The 10970-nt window shown below is 44.7% G+C and overlaps 1 protein-coding gene across 1 annotated transcript in view; it reads left to right on the top strand.

Annotated features, from left to right (window-relative positions):
- Nucleotides 1–271: 271 nt before the first annotated feature.
- ADAMTS12 (ADAM metallopeptidase with thrombospondin type 1 motif 12) overlaps nt 272–10970 on the top strand; it is a 307828-nt gene continuing 297129 nt past the window's right edge. The window contains exon 1 of the mRNA XM_074952423.1: nt 272–620. Within this exon, the coding sequence (XP_074808524.1) occupies nt 494–620 (127 nt within the window). The 5' untranslated portion in view covers nt 272–493. The remainder of the gene's footprint in view (nt 621–10970) is intronic.

Genomic DNA, 10970 nt, shown 5'->3' with positions numbered 1-10970 from the left:
AGGAGTCAGGGTGCAATCACCAGCATTAGAATTCAATTGGGACATCCTCCCCTTGCAACAACAGGATGGTAACTGGCAGAATAGGTGCGTGGGAGTGGGGCAGCACTGAGTGAATCTCAGACAGAGAGGCTGTGGCAGGGGGCGGCTTGGGCAGCCCTTGTCCCAGATTATCTCTATCAAGGGAAAGTTCAACTGCTGGAGGGTTTGAAGGTCGAGCTGGGGTGCATGGGAACTGACACTAACATTGCTGTTTGTGTGAACGAGGGATTCCGTGGAAGCAACTTGCTTGCTGAACCCTCCTTCCTCCCCTTGCAGAAATCAGACACCAGAACTCCTAATCACTCCCCTTTTCAGGAAAAGCTTCTCTGCTCTTTCTGTGAGGAAGCTCCTCTCTCTCTCTCTGCATTAGTTTCCCTTGGCCATGCGTCTTTACAATTTTCTTTCCAGCTAGGACTTTGCTGAATACATTCAGTTGATTTCCCCCAGCTAAAACATGCCATGTGTGCAGAGAAACTGGATTGCCAACTTTTCCTTTTGGGTCCAGTTCCTTCTCATGCAAGCGCTCTGCTATGGCAGAAATCCTCCACCGGGCAGATTTTTCTTTCCAGACAAGAGGCAAGGTCAGTGGCTTCTCTCATTTTAATTAAAGTTATGCTTAATAGATGCAAACTCTGTGTCCTTTCTCCCACCACCTCTGATCTAAATAAACCAGGGTCACCAAGATCTAAGTAAATATATTCAGTTTATTCTTTTGTATGGAGTAGTCGCCACGTCTGTATTTACACAAAGTTTCACTTACAGAATCTAACTTCCATGCAGCTTTGTGACTGATTTACTTTCCCCAGATCAGCATTGCTGCTTCTCACACTAGAGAGTACAAACCTTACAGTGTTGTGCTAGTTACTTCCCCGCCCCCACCCAGTGCAGAAATGTCTCCCTGGCTACAACAGCTCATATCTTTTGGAGTCTGAACTTGCAGCTCTGTACTTGCTATGCTTCTGTGGCAGACAACTTGATTTGAATGTTGATGTCAATGAAGCACAATGTAGACAACTCAGACTGTCATGTTGTTGCCTTCCAGAAGCAATTAGGCTAGATTTCAGTTCAAAATTTCATTGTTGAACTCTATATTCATTATAAATTTACTCTTAACGGGCCTGTAAATACCCACCTCATTTCTCATTACAAAATGTAGGCAGTTCAGAGTCTTGGAAATAGACTATTTCTTCTTAGTAGCAACTCTTTAATGTTATGTTGTGATACAGCAACACAAAATTGGCTTAAAGGCCATTGCCATCTGGAGCTCAGTTCTCCTCCCCTTGGATACAAAATGAATTGGAGTTATTCATTCTCGTGGAGGGAGGGAATTAAGCCACTGGATTATATTTCTGTCTGTTTGTCTCCATCCCCCAAACTGGGCTGTATCATCAGCTGGATTAAACTGATATAGTTCTATTACCCTGATTTACACCAGCTGAGGATCTGGCCTCCTTTGTGTAACTGATTGATTTAATATTTTTTCAAGTTTTGGAGAAATCCTAAAAAAATCCCTCTGTTCACTGAAAGAGACTCAGGACATGGTTGGAATAATCCATGCTTTGCAAAAGCCTCTGCATAGCTGTGGAGTGAGAGACCTGAAAAGTGCAGAAGAAAATTTGACAAAAACACTTTTGGTCTAATCTGGAGCCTTCATCCTGACAGTGGAGGAGTTTGGGCAAGAGGGAGAAAATCACCTAGTCTGGGGGCTCAAGTAGAGTAACCAAATGTCCTGATATTATTGGGACCATCCTGATATTAGGGGCTTTGTCTTATATACACAACTATATTACCTCCCCTTCCCCAGAAAAAAAAGTGTCTCATTTTTTTCGCCCTGGCTATCTGGTCACGCCATGCTCAAGACAAGGAAAACTGATTAAATAAGATGGCGAAGCGGTGAACAAAAACTACCTTGTGGCACCTTAGAGACTAACCAATTTATTTGAGCATGAGCTTTCGTGAGCTACAGCTCACTTCATCGGATGCATACTGTGGAAACTGCCCACATCCGATGAAGTGAGCTGTAGCTCACGAAAGCTCATGCTCAAATAAATTGGTTAGTCTCTAAGGTGCCACAAGTCCTCCTTTTCTTTTTGCAAATACAGACTAACACGGCTGTTACTCTAAAAACTACCTTGGAGTTTCTCTTTTCATTCCCTTTAAACAAAATCAGCAGAAACTATTTTGGTCTTTGTGACAATATAATAAAAGGAAGTGGAGCAGCAAGTGGTTGCTGTAGATTTGCCTGGAAATGGATGTAGAATTAATTTCTCTTTCTATACACTGCAGGCTCCAGGGCTCATCAGGAGCCTAAAAATAGAGATTTGAATAAATTAGCACCTCAACCTGCTTTCTGTGGTTAGTTGCCGGGCAGGTTCCTTGTCCTAGCAAAGGCAAGGGAATTTTATTTATTGAGTGTATTGATGCAATGTTAATATGAAATGTTGCTGCCGTCAGAAAAAAGGTGGGCTTTAGAAACAAACCAACCCTGGTTTCTCATCAAGCTGAAATGTCTTTAAATGGTCTATTCAGTGAGTGTCCGATAGGAAAGTGGCTTATTGGGGAAACTTATGCTTAAGAAGAGCCAATGTTAAATTCTGAAAGTGTATTTAAATTAATATTCCCTTTGGGGGAATTGTCTGATCCTGGGGATTCCACCAAATACAGTCAGAACCAGGGTCTTTCTTTGGCCCAGAAGAGGTGCCTTACAGAGGCTGAGAACTGCAATCCATATGCTATCCAGAGGGGTCATTTGAAAGCAGGCCAAATGGTCTGGGAGGCAGATTTAGAGAACTTGAAGCCAGGATGCAACAATGGCAGGTGACACTGTCTCTTATTTTAAAGGGACACAGTCTATTTAGAAAAGTATTTATATTTCTGTCTGAAAGTCTTTAACCATCTCTTGTTGTAAGTGCCACCACTAAGAGATGACAGAGACTATTAGAGAAAACATATATTTCTCTCTTTATTTTAGTTTGTTTGTTGTGTGCGGTGGGCAGCCCTTTATATGGCCTCAATTTCTCTATAAGAAGTATTCTCTTTTGTGTAGGTGGCTTTGAATCCCCCCAAGAATGGAAGAGACAAAAACATTTTTAAACACAAGACAATGTGATTGTAAAACCACAAGTTGGCAGGGAGGCTTATCTGCAGATGCTGCAGCTCAAGTGACTTTAAATTGCTTTTTTTTAAAAACTGTTTATGTAACCCCCATGGGATTTACCATTTTGCTGATCACCCCTGCCAATTTTTCAAAGCCAAAAGGGTTCATTTAGATGCAGTGCCCCAAGGGCATACATTGACCACAGTGCCTGCTGACTGGACTTCTAGTTTTGGCTCTAGTTACCACAGCAACATGAGCCCGTCTGTTCAGGAAGTGGTTAAAAAGGGCTCCAAGCACCCTCAGAATCCCATAAAGCTACCTCTTTTCTTCCTCTCCTGGCCTACATGTCCTGAGCTGTGACTTTTGATAGGGCCAGCTTAGAATCAGAGCCAGGAACTTCTCTCTGAAGGGAGGGTGGAGAGGAAGGCTGAGGAGAAGTTTGAGAGTCAGATGGAGCGGCTCCACCGTAGCTCTCCCAGTCCAGACTCTGCTGCTGCTGACACGAGGCACTTAAGATCCTGAATGCTCTTGGTGAGGACTTTGCCAGAAAATGCCAAGCCAGAGCTCAAAAGAAGAGCCCCTCACCAAGACAGAGGGAGTGGCGTATCCAGCCCTCCTCAGTAGCACCTTGGTCCCTGACCTCATCTAGGAGGAAAGAAACTGTGAGGTGAGCTGGATAAACTCCTGTCATGGTTTAGAGGAGGTGTCACATTCTCCCACCTTCCACAGAGATTCAGTCATTTCACTCCATCACTGGAGTCCCTTACCCATAGCATTCGGCCTCACAGTCAGCAGCAGTCAGCAGCGGGTGCTCAGGACTCGTAGCAAACAAACACAGAAATTATGTTGGGCCTTAGCCTTCCCATAACTGAAGTTTGTTCAGTAGGGGTGTTGAAAGGGAAAGTTGGATTGCGGGGTTTTGCAATAGAGTGTATCCACCTTTCTTTTTAAATAGTTTTCTATTTTCAGTTTCCCACCTCTGTTAATTAATATAAAGCCATTCAAGCTAGAACTGCCTGGCTATTCTGCGTCAGTGGCCACTTACGCCGATGACTTAGGCTGTAAGTGATATAAGGCCATGGAACATATATCATGGTAGCACATGAGGGGCGGCTCTACCAATTTTGTCGCCCCAAGCAGTCGCCGCTGAATTGCTGCCGTCGCCGCAAGACCGGTGGAGCTGCTGCCCAAAAGCCGCTGCGGTGGGAAGAGCTGGGAAACAAGCAGGGAGAACTGGAAGCCTGGCCCAGTCAAGGAATTATGATGTGATTGGAATAACAGAGACTTGGTGGGATAACTCACAGGACTGGAGTACTGTCATGGATGGATATAAACTGTTCAGGAAGGACAGGCAGGGCAGAAAAGGTAGGGGAGTTGCATTGTATGTAAGGGAGCAGTATGACTGCTCAGAGCTCAAGTATGAAACTGCAGAAAAACCGGAGAGTCTCTGGATTAAGTTTAGAAGTGTGAGCAACAAGGGTGATGTCGTGGTGGGAGTCTGCTATAGACCACCGGACCAGGGGGATGAGGTGGACGAGGCTTTCTTCTGGCAATTCACGGAAGTTACTAGATCGCAGGCCCTGGCTCTCATGGGAGACTTCAATCATCCTGATATCTGCTGGGAGAGCAATACAGCGGTGCACAGACAATCCAGGAAGTTTTTGGAAAGTGTAGGGGACAATTTCCTGGTGCAAGTGCTGGAGGAACCAACTAGGGACAGAGCTCTTCTTGACCTGCTGCTCACAAACCAGGAAGAATTAGTAGGGGAAGCAAAAGTGGATGGGAACCTGGGAGGCAGTGACCATGAGATGGTCGAGTTCAGGATCCTGACACAAGGAAGAAAGGAGAGCAGCAGAATACGGACCCTGGACTTCAGAAAAGCAGATTTTGACTCCCTCAGGGAACTGATGGTCAGGATCCCCTGGGAGAATAACATGGGGGGGGGAAAGGTGTCCAGGAGAGCTGGCTGTATTTTAAAGAATCCTTACTGAGGTTACAGGGACAAACCATCCCGATGTGTAGAAAGAATAGTAAATATGGCAGATCACCAGCTTGGCTTAACAGTGAAATCCTTGCTGATCTTAAACACAAAAAAGAAGCTTACAAGAAGTGGAAGACTGGACAAATGACCAGGGAAGAGTATAAAAATATTGCTCGAGCATGCAGTAGTGAAATCAGGAAGGCCAAATCACACCTGGAGTTGCAGCTAGCAAGAGATGTTAAGAGTAACAAGAAGGGTTTCTTCAGGTATGCTAGCAACAAGAAGAAAGTCAAGGAAAGTGTGGGCCCCTTACTGAATGAGGGAGGCAACCTAGTGACAGAGGATGTGGAAAAAGCTAATGTACTCAATGCTTTTTTTGCCTCTGTCTTCACGAACAAGGTCAGCTCCCAGACTGCTGCACTGGGCAGCACAGCATGGGGAGGAGGTAACCAGCCCTCTGTGGAGAAAGAAGTGGTTCGGGACTATTTAGAAGAGCTGGACGAGCACAAGTCCATGGGGCCAGAAGTGCTGCATCCGAGAGTGCTAAAGGAGTTGGCGGATGTGATTGCAGAGCCATTGGCCATTATCTTTGAAAACTCATGGCGATCGGGGGAAGTCCCGGATGACTGGAAAAAGGCTAATGTAGTGCCCATCTTTAAAAAAGGGAAGAAGGAGGATCCTGGGAACTACAGGCCAGTCAACCTCACCTCAGTCCCTGGAAAAATCATGGAGCAGGTCCTCAAGGAATCAATTCTGAAGCACTTAGAGGAGAGGAAAGTGATCAGGAACAGTCAGCATGGATTCACCAAAGGCAAGTCATGCCTGACTAATCTAATTGCCTTCTGTGACGAGATAACCGGCTCTGTGGATGAGGGGAAAGCAGTGGATGTGTTGTTCCTTGACTTTAGCAAAGCTTTTGACACGGTCTCCCACAGTATTCTTGCCAGCAAGTTAAAGAAGTATAGGCTGGATGAATGCACTATAAGGTGGATAGAAAGTTGGCTAGATTGTCGGGCTCAACGGGTAGTGATCAATGGCTCCTTGTCTAGTTGGCAGCTAGTATCAAGTGGAGTGCCCCAAGGGTCAGTCCTCGGGCCGGTTTTGTTCAATATCTTCATTAATGATCTGGAGGATGGTGTGGATTGCACCCTCAGCAAGTTTGCCGATGACACTAAACTGGGAGGAGAGGTAGATACACTGGAGGGTAGGGATAGGATACAGAGGGCCCTAGACAAATTAGAGGATTGGGCCAAAAGAAATCTGATGAGATTCAACAAGGACAAGTGCGGAGTCCTGCACTTAGGACGGAAGAATCCCATGCACCGCAACAGACTAGGGACCGAATGGCTCGGCAGCAGTTCTGCAGAAAAGGACCTAGGGGTGACAGTGGACGAGAAGCTGGATATGAGTCAACAGTGTGCCGTTATTGCCAAGAAGGCCAATGGCATTTTGGGATGTATACATAGGGGCATTGCCAGCAGATTAAGGGATGTGATCGTTCCCCTCTATTCGACATTGGTGAGGCCTCATCTGGAGTACTGAGTCCAGTTTTGGGCCCCACACTACTAGAAGGATGTGGAAAAATTGGAAAACATCCAGCAGAGGGCAACAAAAATGATTAGGGGACTGGAACACATGACTTATGAGAAGAGGCTGAGGGAACTGGGATTGTTTAATCTGCGGAAGAGAAGAATGAGGGGAGATTTGATAGCTGCTTTCAACTACCTGAAAGGGGGTTCCAAAGAGGATGGATCTAGACTGTTCTCAGTGGTAGCAGATAACAGAACGCGGAGTAATGGTCTCAAGTTGCAGTGGGGGAGGTTTAGGTTGGATATTAGGAAAAACTTTTTCACTAGGAGGATGGTGAAACACTGGAATGCGTTACCTAGGGAGGTGGTGGAATCTCCTTCCTTAGAGGTTTTTAAGGTCAGGCTTGACAAAGCCCTGTCTGGGATGATTTAGTTGGGGATTGGTCCTGCTTTGAGCAGGGAGTTGGACTAGATGACCTCCTGAGGTCCCTTCCAACCCTGCTATTCTATGATTCTATGAGCTGGTGCCTGGAGCTGGCCCTGACATTACATCTCACTCTGTACTAATGAAGTATGCCGCGCCGCTGTGAACATCGTGGTCTCTAAGCTCACACAGTTTGCTAAAACAAAAGGATTAACAGGGGTGGGGGCAGAGTATTACATTTGTATGAGAACCTTTAACATCTGTGTGTGGACCCATTAAATATTACCTTAGGAAAGTTGGAGGGGGTGATATAGAAAGATAATAGCCTGAAGGCATTCTTGCCTGTATATAGTTTTTAGAAGTAGTATACATCCCTGGCTGTTTGTTCCCCAGCCTGACATTGTTAGAGAATTCATTAGGAGTACTGTACTGCAGAACAACAACAAGATACTGTGATATTGTGCCTCTTGTCTTTGTTTTAGATTTAATAATAAAATGAGGCTTAACATAGAGCTGAAGAAAGTGTTCCAGTATTGACAGTGCCTGTGGTAATCCCTTTCTAGCAACCAAGAGATCAGTATTTTAGTTGTACTGATTACTGTTGAGAAATACGTTTAACCCCCCTCTAGTTACACTTTGGTGTGTTATTAACTCACTCTCTTTGGTCATTACCTAATTTTTCAGCATTAATATCTGCAGGTCTATTCCAGTATTTTCTGTTGTTGCATATTGCTTCTTTAATTTGGCTGGCGGCACTCACAAATGAGTCCTTAAATAGCACCTGGGGGTGGTGTAAACTTCTCTAATTTTATGGCATGACTGACAGCTGAGATTTTAGAGCTATTTTCCTTCCTTCCTGAAGAAGATAGTCCAAATATTCACCTTGTTTTCATCCCCTATGCAGTCAAGTAAGAGTCATTATTGAGTGAAGACTTCATTGTATCATTTGAAAGGTACAAACACAGATGTTCAATCCTGCAAGGTGCCTCGCAGCTCCTTAGAAATTTTGAGCCCCTTCCGCCCCTGCTGGAATCAGTAGGAGCTGAGGGAATGCTGCACCTTCCAGGATGGGTTGAGTCCAGTCAGTTGTGTTAGTATATGATGATGACAAAGGAGAAAAAACAGGATAGGCCAGGCCAAATGACAAAAGTGGGCAATGCTAATGAACAGGACAAAATCATGACAATAAGATGATAAAGGTAAAACAGAATTCATAGGGCCATGGGATTATCAAAGACAATATTTTCTTATAATAAAGAGAATAGAAACACACCAAAGTATGGCAGAGTGGGGTCTAATTGCTTCATGTGTAAGAATAGGTGTTTCTAGAATAGGAAATAATAGCTGAGGGGTATCAGAAGAACATTCATTCTGACAATGTCCTTTGGATTTCATACCTTTAGACTGAAAGAGTCTTAGGGCAACAGCTGATGTAAATTGGCTTAATGTCCTCAAAGGCAATGTATACCACTGGTGGAGTTCGCCTTTAATGTGTAAGCACTGAAGCGTGGGGACTGTGTCTTATATGTCTGAATATCATTTGATTGGTGCCTCTGGCTGTTACCTCAATTTGAGTAGTAAATAGGTAGTAGCTGTTGCTTAGTATTGGATATTAGTGAGAGGCAAGAATGCTGTGAATTTCTTCCCCCTTCTAGAGTCTGATAATAGTGACAGTGCGCTCATTCTTGTTGCCACTGGTGTATGTGGAAGTTGTGCTCCTGAGGACAGTGGGAGCAAGACTGGGCTCACCTCAGAGTAATTTAGGCCATATTTTTAACAGCTCAAGCTAACGGTGGGTGTTCTGTGAATTCTAAATCTCTGTTTGCTTAAATTAAATCCACCAGTACAAATATGAAAACTTATTAAACTTCAGGAGAGAGCACTTGGTTCTCTCTGTCTCCCCCCTCCCCCCTTCTCTCTGTGTGTGTGTGTGTGTGTGTGTGTGTGTAGGGTAGAGAATTGATGTTGAGTTTGAAATGTGAAAGGATGTGAATGGGAGAAATGTTTTAAAGCTTTTAAGGTTGGTGTTAAGGAGGGAGAGTGTAAAAAGCCCAAATGAGAAGCTGTTGAAGTAGTCAGGCCTGATTTTGCACTGCACAGCACCCCCTTATGCCTGTGGAATGGTGTGGAGAATCAGCCCCTCCCCCACGAGTTTCCCTTTCATGTATGTGAGTTCTGAAATGCTAAAAGCTTTGGAGTATAAAAGTAAAGCTTTTGATACTGTCTTGCTTGACCTTCTCATAAGCAAACTAGGGAAATGCAACCTAGATGGAGCTACTATAAGGTGGGTGGAAAACTGTTCCCAGAGAAAAAAGAAAAGGAGTACTTGTGGCACCTTAGAGACTAACCAGTTTATTTGAGCATGAGCTTTCGTGAGCTACAGCTCACTTCATCGGATGCATAGCATATCGTGGAAACTGCAGAAGACATTATATACACACAGAGACCATGAAACAAAACTTCCTCCCACCCCACTCTCCTGCTGGTAACAGCTTATCTAAAGTGATCATCAAGGAGGGCCATTTCCAGCACAAATCCAGGTTTTCTCACCCTTCCCCCCCCCCCACACAGACACACATACAAACTCACTCTCCTGCTGGTAATAGCCCATCCCTCTTTGAAACCTCTCTTTATAATGCGCATGATAATCAAGGTGGGTCATTTCCAGCACTAATCCAGGTGTCCTCACCCCCGGCCAGTCCTTGCCTACAGACAGCCCCCCAACCTGAAGCGAATACTCACCAACAACCACATACCACACAACAGAACCACTAACCCAGGAACCTATCCTTGCAACAAAGCCCGTTGCCAACTGTGCCCACATATCTATTCAGGGGACACCATCACAGGGCCTAACAACATCAGCCACACTATCAGAGGCTCGTTCACCTGCACATCCACCAATGTGATATATGCCATCATGTGCCAGCAATGCCCCTCTGCCATGTACATTGGTCAAACTGGACAGTCTCTACGTAAAAGAATAAATGGACACAAATCAGATGTTAAGAATTATAACATTCATAAACCAGTCGGAGAACACTTCAATCTCTCTGGTCACGCAATCACAGACATGAGGGTCGCTATCTTAAAGCAAAAAAACTTCAAATCCAGACTCCAGCGAGAAACTGCTGAATTGGAATTCATTTGCAAATTGGATACTATTAATTTGGGCTTGAATAGAGACTGGGAGTGGCTAAGTCATTATGCAAGGTAGCCTATCTCCCCTTGTTTTTTTCCTACAAACCCCCCCCAAGACGTTCTGGTTAAACTTGGATTATTGCTGTGCACATTGTAAGATGAGCTATTGCCAGCAGGAGAGTGAGTTTGTGTGTGTGGTTTTTGGAGGGGTGTGGGGGGGGGTGAGGACACCTGGATTAGTGCTGGAAATGACCCACCTTGATTATCATGCGCATTATAAAGAGAGGTTTCAAAGAGGGATGGGCTATTACCAGCAGGAGAGTGAGTTTGTATGTGTGTCTGTGGGGGGGGGGGGAAGGGTGAGAAAACCTGGATTTGTGCTGGAAATGGCCCTCCTTGATGATCACTTTAGATAAGCTGTTACCGGCAGGAGAGTGGGGTGGGAGGAAGTTTTGTTTCATGGTCTCTGTGTGTATATAATGTCTTCTGCAGTTTCCACGATATGCTATGCATCCGATGAAGTGAGCTGTAGCTCACAAAAGCTCATGCTCAAATAAACTGGTTAGTCTCTAAGGTGCCACAAGTACTCCTTTTCTTTTTTCTTTTTACGAATACAGACTAACACGGCTGTTACTCTGAAACCTGTTCCCAGAGAGTAGTTTTGAGTGGTTCACAGTCATACTGAAAGGGCATAATGAGTGGGGTCCCTCAGGAATCAGTTCTGGGTCTGGTTCTGTTCAATATCTTCATCAATGATTT

This window comes from Natator depressus, chromosome 5, assembly GCF_965152275.1.
Source record: "Natator depressus isolate rNatDep1 chromosome 5, rNatDep2.hap1, whole genome shotgun sequence".
Lineage (NCBI taxonomy): Eukaryota > Metazoa > Chordata > Testudines > Cheloniidae > Natator > Natator depressus.
Note: the sequence above shows the minus strand (reverse complement) of the source record. Positions and strands in the feature narration are given on the sequence as shown.